At 30.9% G+C, this 16,331-nt stretch overlaps 1 protein-coding gene across 2 annotated transcripts in view; it reads right to left on the bottom strand.

The window, feature by feature from the left end:
• Positions 1–16,331, bottom strand: part of LOC118192660 (uncharacterized) — a 229,533-nt gene that overhangs the window by 20,370 nt on the left and 192,832 nt on the right. For both annotated transcript variants that reach the window (XM_035363663.2, XM_035363664.2), the window contains 5 exons: positions 12,851–14,471; positions 10,982–11,105; positions 8,572–8,944; positions 4,765–5,470; positions 33–2,558 (listed from right to left, as the gene is read on the bottom strand). In XM_035363663.2, coding sequence (XP_035219554.1) covers positions 33–2,558; positions 4,765–5,470; positions 8,572–8,944; positions 10,982–11,105; positions 12,851–14,471 — 5,350 coding nt within the window. The remainder of the gene's footprint in view (positions 1–32; positions 2,559–4,764; positions 5,471–8,571; positions 8,945–10,981; positions 11,106–12,850; positions 14,472–16,331) is intronic.

Below are 16,331 nucleotides of genomic sequence, written 5' to 3' on the forward strand. Positions count from 1 at the left end.
GAAGAGTAATGTGTAGTGCATAACTAATTTACCTGTAATCTTTTTGCTGCTCCGATCCTCTTGAGGTAAACTTTGAGAACTAGGAGACTGTGGTATTCCAGTCCTTTCCCCACTTTTCCTTTGGACTGGAGCACTAAGTTTCCTCTGCAAATTGCGATTTGATGATGATGCAGCAGATGCAGAAGCAAATGAGATCTTCCTGTCCAGTAGTGTAGATCCACTGGTAACAGAAGTTACTATGCCATACAGTTTCTCATTATTATTTTGATCATCAGAATACTGAACTACATTTTCTGAAGGCAAATCCATATCTGAGGCAGGTGATAAAAGATTAGGCACTTTTGGATTTGTTTCTTCTTTGGTAAATGTACCTTGTTTAACAGGTGGATGGGGTCTTTTAGTTTCTGACTGACTGGAATTCGTTTTTGAATCTACAGGTGCATGATTATTTGAATTTACAATTACCGTCTTATTAACTCTATTAGAATTTCGCAAATTAGTAGTAGGTGGTTTACTCAAAAATGATCTTGGAGACATTCTGCCACTAGTTCCTCGAATATTAGGTTGTTTATTTTGTGATGCACGCAGAGCTGATGTTCTGGTTGGTCTAACACCACTGACTGAAGGAGAAGATGTTTTAGTTCCAGCTATCTTAATATTAGAGCCAGCAATGTGTGCACTTGTAACTTGTTGAAGGAGATTTTTTGGTTTACTTGAAGTTGCTCTACCACGAATTGCTTTAACTGATTTTTCTGCATTTTTCTTTTCTTGCATTTGTCGTACAGTTTCACGATTAATTGGTTTCACAATTCGTGGACCTCTTCGAACTGCTGGTGATGGGGTTGATGTAATGCATTCATCCATGCGTTCATCAACATCACAGGAATCATCAGCATCAAAATTAAGCATACATGACGACTCTTCATTACCAATAGTAGTTGAAGAAGGATGCTGAATACTGTTATGACTAATGTCAATCACTCTTGTATTTTGTGGTTCAAGAGCTAAGCTGCTTATTCGTTTTACAGAAAAGTGCTCTCTGTCCATAAGACTGTCACCATCAACAGAGCTATTTAAATTTTCTATACTACCATCAGTATTTTTTGTGGTTTGTAGAAATGGTGAATGAACAGTTTCTGTTGATGGCACAGATGCTTCATCGTCATGAGGAAGTTCTTCTTCGAATTCAAAATCGGACACTAAAGGATCAGACGCCACTTCTGTACCATCTTCAACAGTTACCTCAGCAATATCCTGGAAGATAGATGGTGGCTTCACAAGATCCAAGCAATCTGAATTACAGCTGCTTTTCATACTGCCTGTCATGATGTTAGAAAGTTCTCGTGAATACACCTGTACCATTGCTGCAGCAGCATTGAGCCGCTGGAACATTTCTGAGTTGCTTCTAGGATCTGCTAAGGACTGAGATCTACTTTCTAGAATATCTGAACTTATACTATTTAGACTAGCACAACTATTTGTCATGGAAATATCATCTAATATTGAGGGAGGATTAATATTATCAATAAGATCTGAAGTGCCACTACTTCGCATGCTTATATTTTCAAAAGATGTAGAAGCAGAAATAGGCTTATCGATTTTATCTAATTGTTTTGAAACATCTAAATTGCTGACTAATGTTTGCCTCACAGATTTCAAAACAAATCTATGGTTACCTCCAAGTTTTTTAGATTTTTTCATATTTCTCCTGCGATCAATCGCACGTTTACCATTTATATAGCAACCATTACCATTAGATAACAAATCAGAAAGCCCACTGCTAGTCATGCTCATTTCACCCATACAAGATGGAGGTTTCATATTTTCTAAATCAAAACTAGTACTACTATGTGTACAGTCATCAATTCCCTCTTCTAATTCAGCAGCAATCATTAAGGCTCCTCTTCTTAATTCCATTGAATCAGTCATCACTTTAGGTATGTTTGATCGTTCAGCATTGTTTTGAGACCTATGAGAATTAGACAGTTCATCATGAAATGCTGCACCTTCTAAAAGATCAGGGATTATTCCCCGTGAGACTTTTTCTCTGGTTCTTTGATCTTCTTTGACTTTTCCTTCACTTTCACTGGATGGAACAGATATATGGTAGCCAACAGATATAGAATTACTATCGCTTATTCTATTAAAAGAATTCTTATTATCATCTTCACTTGATTGCTCAGAAGGAGGTCGTATTTCCATTGATCGTCTATTAGCTTTACTCTTCTTAGATTTGATTCTTCGAATTGGAGGTTCACCAGACTTTCCACAAGGCAATCGTGTTTGCTTGTCTGTATCAATATCTTCAGACTCATCACAGGCTGACGGGCTGGTACTGAGAATGTCTTCAGAGATGTTTTCTTCAGCTGAACTAGTATTTTCTTGCGGTGTGGAACTTTGCTCAGATTGCTGTTTACTGCTTATTGTGGTAGTTCCCACATACACAGGCAAATTTTGAGATTTGATGTGAAGTTGTCTAGGATGTTGCTCACCATCACAGACAGGCTTTTCTGCACGAATAATTTGAGGTATTGCTGTTTTTGTTTTACTTGATAGGCCTGAAATATCAATAAAATAATACTATTTAGTATTTAATAATTTAATAAAAGAAATTCAGATAACTAAATACAATATATGAATTTCATATTTCACCATAAATTAATTCTTAATGAGTTTAATGGTTTAGGAAAATGTATACATTAAAGTTTTGACACACATTTTAAAAAAGCATTCTGAAAATTTATATCACAAAATACATGTAAACTTACAAATATACCCAGTGACTACTCTATGTTTTATTATTCTTTTAGCTAAATGTGCTTTATGTCATTATTTTTCTGAGATCATATATCAAATAAAATATATGCTTAACTTTGTTCTAATTGCAATCTTAGATATTTTTCTTCATGTAAATCCACATACTCCATTTAAAAGGATTTTTGAAATATCATGTGCTATATGCTTTTTCAGAGTTTGATAACAATTTTAAATTGTTAATAAAATTGCAAAATTTTGAGTCGCATCAATGCTTAAATGTCTGTTCCTGAACTTTTAGCCAGTTGCTTCACTTTTTAAACATAATTTAAGTCTTTTTAAGTATTTTTCCTAGTAGATGACTAAAGATTTGATTACAGTTGAATTATATTTATCTTATTTAAATTTCATTTGAAAAGCATCCAATGAAATGGATGTTGATTGTCTTTATGGAAAACTGTAGTTAAGCTTAGCTCTATTAGGTCTTTAATAATATACAAAGTCCCAAGAAGAGTATTTTTAGTTCTCTACTTTAATTACATATTTTAATGAAATGTGCTACAGACATTTTATACCAATAGCTTTTCTATACTTTTTTATTAGCTCCGTTGCTTTTGAAGTATTTATTTCTGCAATTAATAAACATTTTATTTATATAGAGCTTAATGGTATGATTACAATGAAAACGTCATGGAGAAAACAATGCAAGGGGAAAATGTCATCATACAAAACATCATGGGAGAAAGCAAGGAGAAAACATCACAGTTCTAAAACATCGTTTTAGAAAATGGAACAGTTAAAACAGGCAGTTTTAAAATATCATCACAGAAAAAAATATGGTAAAAAGTAAAGAACCTGCAAATCATTGTATGATGATAACATTGCAAAGATGTGTTTTGATGCTTAAAAAAACTTAATGCATGTTTGCATAATGATTTCAGAACGAAAAGGAATGAGGAATACTTTTACCTCTATACTTCAAATTTTTCAATTTTTTCATTAAAAATTGCTGAATACAACTTAAAAAAAAGATTAATTAAATAATTATCTTTTTTTATTTTTGGTACGCAAATTAATATTTCATAATTAATACATTTTGATTTAAAATCAAACAGGCACCCATTAAAAAAACGAAACTAATTATAAGTAGGGGGACTCAAAAAATAACTAGAATGAAAACACTGCAAGTAAATATTTTGTAATTATGCATCATGCAGCTAGACCTTGTTAAGTCAGATTTCCTATGCCGATTTGCCAACTGATAACAATCTGAATAAAGTGATTTTTCCTTGATGCCGATTCGTGACTGTTCCTGCTCACAATATTCTGCCATTTTTAAGATATATGACCATAAAAAATCTACAATATGCGTGAATTTTTTTTTTTGGAGAAAAATTGTAATTTATTATGATTTAGAAAAACCTTTAAAGATGATGCTTTGAGAAAAGTACAAGTGTAAGAGTAATTTTACATTCTAAAAAATGGAGACATATCAAATGAAGACTGCTGACTTGGATATCCACTGATAAGCAGCAATTAGGAAAACACTGAGAAAGTAAAACAGGCTACAAATGAGGATCACTGAAAGACAGTTCACCAGATTTCTGAAGAAACTTTGTCAGCCAACAGTTCTCAGGGAAGAGAAAGGTTGGTGTTTATTTCTCTTTCATTAAATATTCCTCTTGTTCTATTTCTACAACAAAGAATGCAATTTCAGAAAACAGTCTGATTATTTAAAAAAGTTCAGTGAGTGAAATGAGGCCAAGAAACTATATTGCTTGCATTAAATAATATACCATGTCAAGAACTCCAGAACTGTTTCCATGTCTCCAAAAATGGGCAAAACACAGGGTAAAGTTAATAATGCTGGTGAAGTACACTCTGAAAGGGACTCAAATACATAAATGTTAAGTATACTTGCTTAAAAGCCAATTCTGGTTATTTTTGGGTAACCCCACGTACTTGAGATAGTAACATCACACACATAATTTTATGAAATATACAGCTTACTATTATTTGAAGTGCTCATTTTAGAGAATCCATCATGCTCCTCAGCTGATGATCTTGAACCAGAAGATATCTGATCAGCAAAAGCATCTGCCTGTCTGTGTTCACTCTGCCCAAAACCAGACTTGTGACTCAAGGCTGGGTACTTTTTACACACACTAAGGCATTTTGATTCAAAAGCTTGTGAAGTATTCGTCCGAGAATTAGTATTTTCTGATGGAATGTTCAGTTTTGGCTTTACAGAATGTTCAGATTTAGAATCACAAGACTGAAAATTCTGCTGTTTCATTTGTACTGTCTCAATATTCCCAGAACTGAATAAGAGGTTATCATTATCATCACAGATAGCTTCAGTTGAATTAGATATATAATTTTTGCCATGCAAATTCACCAGTTTAGATTGGTTAAATAATTTACTCAATGAATTTAGTGGCGTTGTACCCACAATAGAAGTGACATCTGGTCTTGCAGAATTTGGAAAAGATTGTATTAGTCGTGTTTGACAGCTTGACTTGATAGGAATTCCACTGCGTGAAAGTGAGAATGAAGAACACAAATTATTAACTTTAGAATGAAGAATACTGTTATTGTGGTGGGCTTCACTAGCATTATTTGGGATGCTGATTAAACTAACACAAGTAGAAGGCATTTCGTGATCTTTCATTCCATCCTGATTCGGGTCTTCATTATTTTCTTGAGAAGTTAAACTCTAGAGGGAGGAAATGTATTTTTATACATTTTTAAATAAAAGATATTAAGATTTTTTTACAACATATACAGTATTACTGTAACTTAAAACATTAGGAAAAAATGAACTATTTGACTGTAGCATAGCAACTCAAAAATTTAATTAATGTTATCATCAGTTACATTACAAGAATTTTTTCTATTCATGTAGACATGTAATAGGTATTTTACTATTTCTATGCACCAAAGAATAGCACTAATATATTTTGTGTCATAAAATAAATATAAAATAAATTGTAGACTATACTCTTGTTAAAACCCTCTGAGCATTATGGATGTAAAATTCTGTATTGAAGGATGGCTTTTTCATTTGTTATGCATGAAAATGTCTGCATGATCCTGATAAATTCAGTTTTGGGTTGGATGTATACTGGAAGAAAACAAGTCCATGTAGAAAGTGAGAGGGTTCTTTTGGAATTATAATCAAGAAAATACAACTTACTCATGATATTTTGGGGTACTTTGAAATTTCAGAGAAAAACCCATAACACTCAGAGGGCTTACGAAAACATTCCTTTATTTGGGATGCATTTAAAACATATCAGTAAATTATGGTTTTCTTCAATTTTTCAGGATAACCTGCCATTTGATTAAAACAGATAATTGCAATTTATTTTAAATTTCCTATTCCATCTGACTGCTACATTAATGTTACTAGTTACAAAGCCAGTCACTGATGACGTCTTCCGACTTCTGTCTGTTATTGTAACTGAACTATCTCTACATTCATATGCATGGCTTGCAATGGGAAACACACCAAATATGAATTTACAAAAAAATTTAATGCAAGGATTTTTAATGACTTCATTTTAAATAGTTTTAGAAAAAGTACAATTAAAAAACTAGTGAACCAACTCAAAAATATTTGCTTAATAACAGTCATTCAAGGCTGAATATTTTTTGCACACAGTAAGGGATTCTACTTCTAATGAACATAACTAAAATATCAACATTCATATTTACAGCTATTATAGCCTAAAGTCATCTGTAAAAAGAAAGAAGGGAGGGTGAAAGTAAAAATTCTAACTTTCATGTGGACTTCCAAAATCATATGAATATTTACTTCCATGTGGCTTTCAATCAATATTTCCTACTATTAATGAAGAACACATGAAAACATTTCAATATAAAAAGGTAAAGGGAAGAAATACCATGAAACTGAAGAGTTAAAAAATGTCCAAATTAAGTTGTGAATTATCACTTCTAATTATGGTGACAATATCAGCATGGCAATATTGTGAAACACACTTGCAGTGATTTTCCATGAAAACAAAATTTTTAGATATTTTTCACAAAATATAAAAAGTTACTTATGATAGCATAACATTTTTCATTACATTGCTATGTTTTGTTCAAGAAAAGTACTATACTCTGGTCAGTTTATGGATGCTATATGGATACTATTGATAATTTAAAGAAAAGAAAAAAATTTCTAAATCTTGAAACAATAAATAGTAAAAATGTACTTTTTACTAGTTAAATATAAATGAGTATTATTTTAGAAATATCTAAGAAATCAATAATAATGCAACATATTAATTTCATGCTATAACTAAAAATCGTTGTAAAGTATTAGACAGAAGTAATTTTTAGTATATGCATTTTCATTTAATAAAAACATCTATATTATAATATTTAATATAAAAAATGAAAAATTACTCATATTAAATAGTACAGTCAAAAGTCGTTAATTCGGACACCTATAATCTGGACCTCAAAGCTACAAACTTTCTGCGCATGCACGTTTATGTGTGCGCGTAAGACCTTTACGGCTGCGAATGTGCATGTGCGCATGCGCATAAAACGTTTATGCATGCGCGTTTAATGTATAACGGACGGTATAAGCTAAGCTAAAATGATCTAATTCAGTTAATGTTGCAGATTGCGTTGTTCCTTAATCTTCGAATTGGATCCGCCTTATTATTTTTTGCAGACTGTTAGAGCAATTTTATAAAAGTAAGCTTGAACTTTCGATTATATCAAATAGAATTTCCAATATATATTTGCTAATATGTAAAGGACCTAAAACGAAAGTATGTTTCGAAATCCGAAATCTGTTTATCAATTTCACGCTGCTCGGCAGAGGGAACGCAGCGGCTCGCAATGAATTGGAAGTTGATCTGTCAGCACTATCCTTATCTTCAGGTCAGATGTTTTTATTTTATTTGGCTTATAATTCCTTACTAAATGTAGTATTTCATCTCGATGTACTCCGTCTTTGATATGATTTAAAACAAGTTCCTCGTCATTATTATAATTCGCTTCCGATAGTAAAGAAAGAGACACAGAGGTTATTGAAAAACAAAAAAATTTCGATTGACAAATTAGTCGGTATTCTCGACACAGCAATTATAGGACTTGAACAGCGGAACTTTTAACTAAACAGGAAATTATGTCTGTTTAATAGAATTAAACAAAGTATTATCACATGAAACGAAGGAACTTAAACAACTTACATTGAAAGAAATGTTTAATAAAGTAAACAAATAAATATTAAGCTTTTTCTTTTTGTAAATTTTGATACCTTTTAGATCATAATTGTTCTTTTTTTCATAAATTACGGTTTCATATTTTTAATTTTATAATTTCTTCATGCCATCTTACCAGATTTAAACTGATGATCTATAATCCGGAATCGCCGAAGTCCCGATGAGTCCGTATTAACAACTTTTGACTGTACTAAATAAATTGTAAGTGACCTCAAGAGATTTTTTTCTCTCATATTGACCTCCATGTATTGTTTTAGTTAACAAAATACAAAAGAACATTAATTTAGACGGATCACATATAATTTAAAGTAAAATTTTAAAACCCATAGTTAGTTTTGGAAAATGCATTTAAAAATAATAATTCTATTTCATTAAAAATGTTTCTGTCAAAGGCATTTTTTCATTGAGGACTTATCAAACAGCATTTGGAAAGGCAAAAGTTGAAAATACTGGTGCAAATCATTTATTAACTTATCTATTTCATATTTTCCAGTTACAGAACTACATTTAAAAACTATAATTATATTAAACATAATTGGGAAAAAGAGAAAAGATGATAATGTTTATTACTTACTTCACCACTTGAGCATAATTCTTTTTCTGGTGACACTGGAGTATTTTGTGGTCTAGCTGGAGGTGTTTTTGAGGAATCAGGTGAAACCATGATTTCACTGTTTTCTGAATGGTCTGCAGTAGAACTAAAATGTGATATATCATTTCCAACAAAAACATCACTTTCCAGAGACATTCTCTTCACAGAACTTGGTAATGAGTCAGACGATGGCTGAGAACTCATAGGCCAAGCTGGTCTTGGTCGTATCAGACCATGTGCATCAGCATCTGGAATTTTGTCAGTAAATTCAGAAATACAAGGTTTTTCTTCAGATATACCACAACTAGGAGAATCTGGTAGATCTGTTGGAGATATTACTGCACTTGTACGTTGACTGAAATAATGAAAAAAAAATTAATTCACAAATTTTAATTAGTTTGCTTAGTAAATTTAAAAAGACTAGGTTAATTGATAAAGCAAAGCAATTCAAGGACTATCTGTGTATGGGGAGGGATGCCTTCGTGGAAGATTTTCATGAGAAACTAGATTACAAATAGAGTAAATCACGAAAACCAACTATGCAGCCAGCCTATTTGCTGGGATTTGAACCCTGGTCGAGCTACCAATATTCTGTGATTTTATCGCTCAGCAAACAAAATTTTAATAAGAAAGTTACTTTATTTCACAAATATATTGAAAATGCACCTATGAAAGCTAAGGAAACTAGCTTTAATTAAAAATATATTTTATATAATTTTTATTAACTCCTACAAAAACATTTTCCAAATAAAAATAAAAGCTAGCTTATCCACAGTAAAAAATACAGAAATACAAAAAATTAAAAGAATAATTTGAAAATTTGGACCCAAATTTTTGTTATATAAAACTAGTATTTAAAAAAGAAACAAGATGCTTATTATTATCATCAATACTGATAAATATATATGCCTATTGCATAAAATAATGCTATCTGATCATCAATTCTTAAAAAATAAATGAAATGTATAACAATTTTGAAAAAGTAGATAAACAATTTACTTGAGAATATATTTGAAAACACTTGCAAAATCACAAACTCCTTTTAATACAAAATGCATCTCAAGCAAAGGATGAAGAATACAGAGAGCATGGGAAGAAGTATTGATTCTTCTTCCATTAATAATAAGGTAATATGGCTGAGTGCCAAGGAAGTTTGAGAACCACACCTAATATTCTTCAGTTGGATTCAATATGATAGAAGACAACTGATGACAAAAACAGATGCTTATGGTATATTTCTAGATGCTTTTTTAAAAAAAACTTATATAGATACTAATGCAAATTTCTTCATATTTTACAGAGTTATTTATATTTGATAAAGTTAACTGCAGATTAATATGATTAATAATTTCAAAATTCTGAGTTATTTATATGTAAGGTAACAAATGAATACTTATATGTCAAATTTGAAAGTTGCATATCTTAAATTTGTTACTCATAGTAATACAGTTATTATATATTTTATATATATAATGTTTGGTTAAGCTCGTATATCTTTTGTAAATGAAAAAAATTATATTAAAAGGGGTATTATTTATTTCCTATGTTTATTAACATTACAAATTTTGATGGAGAGAGTATTTCTAATTGTATTTCTCAATCTACTTTTGTAGCACCTTTGGAAATTCCTTTTAGAAAGATCAAAATCATTGAATAACATTCATAATATTATTAAAAATGTATGTATTGCAGAATAATGCAAAATATGGATGCTTATATTATGCAAGCAGTATATATCAACTCATATTATTTATGTCAGTTGCCTATTGTTTAAATTTAAGAGACTTTTATTACATATAAAACAAAAACTAACTAAAAAAATACAGAATTAACAAAGAATTTCATGTTATTTATAAAGAAGCTAGTCAGTATGAAAACTGTAAAGAACAGTATCAGAATATACAACAAATTTTCAAACGATGTATTTTCAAACATACATAAAGTTCTTAGCATACATTTTCAAAAATTTTAAGAGGCACCTCTCATGCAAGAACAAATTATCATAATAATTAACATTAAATCACTAAGCAATAAAGTAATAAAACTTAAAATGATAATAATAATCTAAACTAGAAAGTTTTCAGTTAATGATGTAAAATGATGTCTATAGCAGTGGAAAATTTCACTGGATCTAAATTACTAGATAAACTTTGAAAATGGCTTTGCCTAGTGCATTTTCATTATTACATTTCTATACTTTATAAGACAGATCTAAAATTAATTAATTATCTTATTATAGCTACAAATAAGATATTTTTATTTCTATTCCACATGTATGAATTCATACAGTACTTATTTTATTGTTATCTCAGTATTATAAGTTTTTAATTTTAATACAGTTCAATTAACTGAATGAATACTGTTTTTTTTTCTTTAATTTTAAAATTCTTACCTTACATCACTGACCCATGAACTTCGTGCTGAATGTTGGAAACAGCTAGTAAGTGAACTCAAGGAGCTACATCGAGATATCATCAAGGGTGTTTGATCAACACCAGATTCATCAGTTACAGTTTCTGAAGAAGAAAAATACACATATGTGCAATGTATGCTAATAATTTTTTAAAGTTTGTATTTTAATTCTACATTTCAAATCCAAGTCATGATACAAAAAATTACAGTTGAATAAATATCAGAGTTAAAATGTTGTTACCAGAGTTAAAATGTTGAAGCATAAATGTTCTAAAAACTAAAGTAATTAGATGAACAGAATACATAAGTCATGAAATAATCTGTGATTATTTTTTATCCAACTTTATGAGTTGCACTTTGATTTGTTGATATTTCATTGGAAATCATTTTACAAAATACAAAATTAACTTCAGTAGGAATTCAAGAAAGCTAATTTTGGTTCTTTTGAAATAATTTTAGTATGAACCACCTTTTACCATGACAAAAAGAAAGGACATTTTAATTTTAGTACATCATATTCTAATTTGGAAGCACATATTGTGAAAAAAATTTGGTTTTAAGTTGTAATACAATTGAAAATCAGTGTTTTTATCAGTCATGTGTTATTATTGTGATGAAAAATATTGCAATTTTATTGCAAATAACATGACACCAAGAAAGAACATGTCTATTTATTAAGAGTTTATGATAAAGATTACTCAATTAGTTGCTTTTCCACCATAATGTCAGAAATTCTTAACTGCATTACTGTTACATCATCCATTATTTTAATGCTGCTTACATTTGAACAGACTTTGAATGAATGAAACCAACCATGATTTGCTATAAATACACATTTCATTATTCTTACTGCCTTTGTTTTTATTATCTAAAAGCCCCAATGCTCCATATTGGATTAGTATTTGATTTACTGAAATATGCATTGCTTAATTCATCACTCTCAAGGTATAACATCATAATCTCCTACATTTCTATGGTTACTATTCTATGTCTCTTACTTTCTAAACAAGGCTTCGACAATAATTTTCCCAACATTTTAGCTACCTCTTTTTAATACCTTTTGAATGGAAGCTGAAGGTGACTGGCAGTTGGCTTTAGTTCGACTAGATAGATTAGATGACCTAGCTATTTGCCTTTTTGGATACATATATGTAATAATTTAATGTAACAGCGATGGTGCATAAAGACATCAGTAGTTACAGTGGCCGATTTAATACAATTTTATTCTTGACAAGCTGGCACAATACATGCACTCTTTCCTGACAACTACTTTGTGTCTTTTCATACATCCTTAATTTATTTGAAACAAGAAAGAGAAATAGCATAAAGCATGACAGCAGAACAGAGAAGCGGGAAAAGAATGTCCAAATTCCATTAAAAGGGTAAGTTAATTATTGAGTTTTTGTTCAACATTACTGTGATTGATTTTAAAAATTTCAGGTCACAATTTTGAACATAATTATTGGTTGAATCATTATGCAAGTACTTGCACCATCAGCATTATGTAAGCATCGATGCAATTCAGAGAAATTTAATATAAACATGTTACATTTTTTGACAGAAAGGGGAAATACCCAAATTATAAAGAAGAGTTAAATGACTATTGAAAATTAAAAATATTTTATTTTACATTTTTTAATCTTGCATATATAAGGTAAAAACATACAAGTATTTACAGGGCAATTTTACATTCAGTTTATAAATGGGTATTTAATTTTGGCAGTAAAATCTTACCTGTCAATTTTTACATGGAGTGACTTATATTCAGTAATATGTGGCACATTAAATAGTAATTACAATTAAAAATATCAATTGCATAAGCATTATTTTTTCATTGTTACAGTCTTACCTCTATTTAGCATGACAGCTGATGATGATAAAGTGTCATTTGTCTTCTTTTTCCTCAGCACAACATTAACTTTGGCTTTTTCTTCTTGCTCCTTAGAATCAGGTATGTTTCCATACAATGTAGATCCACTGTATGAAAGAGTACTTCTTCCAGCATCTGATGATGTTTCAGAGTCATGCCTACTGGTAAAGATTCGCCTGTTTCCTGGAATTTCCCGAAGATTATTAATTTGAACACCATTACATGTTTCACTAGGCTTAAGATTATCAATTTGATTAATTTCATATGCATGACCATTAGTTTCTGAATTTGCAAAGCCATTTTCATTTTGCAACAAAGGCAAACCATTATGAGAACTATTTTGTCCTGCATATTTGGTATTTCGCACATTCCAGACACCCCTTTTTGGTTGTGGCAAAGTAGTAGGTCTAACAGCTGGTTTATTGTCATGATTAGAAATTTTTTTAATTTGATTAGCAGCATCCAGAACTGTATTAGAACTCGTTCCATTTTGTAAATGCCTAAACAACTGTAAAACTACATTACTGTTACCTTCAAATGGTAAGTTAGTTCTTTCTTTCCATTCCGTAGGTTTTTCTTGGACAGTTTTACTATCTAGCATCATACCCCGATTATTATTAATATATATTTTAAATCTTTCTCTTTGTGCTTTATAGTGAGGTGGTTCTGAGCGAGTACTTCCAAGACTATCTTTGCTTTCAGAGCGAGGAACTCGAATCGGAGAGCCTACATGTCCATTAATGCTGTGGTACATTCTGCCAGGTAAGTACGACAAAAACTGAGGTCTCCGATCCAGACAATTTATGCCAGTATTTTCATACATGAATTTCTTGGCAAAATCACTGCAAGGAGTAGGACTGGTTTTAGGACTATCAATATTATCACAGGTTTCTGAGAGATTCTCATCAATTTCAGCTGCAAGAGCTTTTTGTTTTCTGACTAGTAAACTGGGCATATTAGTTGTCCCTCCATTGAGATGATGTCCATTTTCAGTATGTGGTCCCAAACCAATTCCTATGCCCTCTGGTCTAGCAGCAAGAAGATTTTTCAGTGCTGCAGAGCTGCCCATTGATATCATTTTATGCTTTGAATGAACCAGATTTCTAAGCATGCCAACAGCACCCATTTCCCACAATGCTTGTTGATCTTCGGCACACCTTGCAGATAGGTTCCACAGAGTTCCACATGCATTGCTTACAATGGTAAGACTAGGAGATTTCAAATGGCAAAGCAAAGTTTGGAGACATTTTTGCTTCCTTAGAATTTGTCTATAATCTTCTCGCACAGCAATGTGACTGGAAATGTTACGAAGAATACCTCCACCATTCTCAATGATGGATAATGTATTTGAAGCACTTTTATATGTGAGAGTGGAAACTAAAAATTCCAAAGCTCCATCTATCTCACAGATATCAGCTTTATTCATACTGCAATGTGCCGAAAGGTTCCACAATGCAGATAATATGCTCTTTAATGTTGATTCTTTGTTGGCTTCCATTGCTGCTTTCATAAGTGTGGTGACAACACCAACTTCTCTGAGGATCTGCTTACTAGAAGCATCTGCTCTCCAAGACAGATTACGCAATACACTTGCTGTAACCTATCAAAAATATTATCATTTTAGTACAGATAAATAAAAATATCCTAATATACAAAATTTCTTAATCAGAAACAAATAATAGGTCACACACTTTCCAGAAAACCAATAAAATATATTTAAACAATTATTTATTATAAACAGTCTTGTGAACCTTCCTATAGTATTAAGGAGATCTTTAGTTAAAATTTTTTTTATCAATTCATAAACAACTCTGATCATTATGTAATAAATTGCCTAAGCTCTTTTCCTTCTTTTCTTAAGAAGGAAGTGCCACTAATGTTATGTTATGTTATATCGTGATGAACGACTTTATACACACGGTGTTAAACATAGAAAATGCTGTGGTTCGCAAAGCAAATATTTATTACTGAGATATGTAGAGATACACGCAGGGTTACATGCAAGCAGAAATACGTAAGTACAAACACTAGCACAGATAAATAAGTACAGGCAGAATAATACTAAGCAGCGATAAGTGGTTACAGAGGTCATAAATATAACTTTACAACAGATCATGGTTTAACAAATCATAAACAAGACACAATAAATAACCAATCAAAAGTAACATAAAGAATGAGATTAAGTTTCAGAATAACTCGGACCTGGCTGAAAGCTAATGAATGTATCAGACTTGACAGAAAGCTATACTTCCTTTTAACCAGTAAGAATGCGATTACAAATATCTCAACACTCCCCTTAATCGCACATTATACAAAACATAAAATAATTACACAATTTTTAAACAGCTCAATGATAACAGTTCATAGAATTTTGTTTTCGACAAAGCCTTAGTTAACATATCTGCAATTTGTAAACCTGATTGTACATATTCAATTCTAATATTATTTTCCTTAACAGTCTTACGAGTGAACTTTAATTTTATATCTATATGTTTCAACCTACCTGAAAAGTTTTCATTAACAATACTTTTGATACATGACTGGTTATCCTCAAAAATATAAACATTTTTAACACTGGAAATTTCATTTACTACATTTTTTTTATCCTTAAAACATCTTGAATACCTTTACATAAAGCAATTATTTCAGCTTCTGTTGATGAAAGTGCAATACACTTTTGTTTGTTACAGCACCACATAATAGGACAGTTTGAAAACATTATAAAGTAACCAGTAATTGATTTCCTATCTTGAGTATCTCCCCCCAATCTGCATCTACATACAAACAAAAGTTTGCCCTTTGCAAATCACCCTTTTTGTATATCAATTTTAAATTTAAGGTGTTTTTCAAGTACCTAAGAATTCTTTTTAGAGCACACCAGGCAACATCAGTAGGATGCTCCTGCAGTTGGCTTAAGTAATTTACTGCAAACACAATATCTGGCCTTGTGATATATGCTAAGTAAAGTAAAGATCCAATTAATTCTTTGTATGGGCCATGAAATGCATTTCTTTTCTGAAAATCAGCTGCTGTAGATTTTGGTTTAATGGGAGTTTGGGCTGTTTTACAATCAGACATTTTAAATTTATCAAGTAATTTTTCAATATATGGTTTCTGATCTAAATACAAACAACCAGACTCAAATTTCAGTCTAATACCCAAAAATTCTGAGACACTTTCAGATTTTGACATTTTAAATTCATTTGATAACAATGATATTATAATATTTGTTTCTTTTACATCTGAACCTGCAATTAATAAGTCATCTACATAAAGAGCCACAGTTACTTTCTTACAATTTAAATTTCCGATAAAAATACATGGTTCAGAGTCCAATTGCTTAAAATCTAATTTAATAACAAAATTAAAAAATTTCTGATACCATTGCCGAGGAGACTGTTTAAGACCATATAAACTCTTTTTAAGTTTACATTTCTTACCACTCATATCATCATATCCT

This window comes from Stegodyphus dumicola, chromosome 1 (genome assembly GCF_044657685.1).
Source record: "Stegodyphus dumicola isolate Sdum_Otavi_A_Nest chromosome 1, ASM4465768v1".
Lineage (NCBI taxonomy): Eukaryota > Metazoa > Arthropoda > Arachnida > Araneae > Eresidae > Stegodyphus > Stegodyphus dumicola.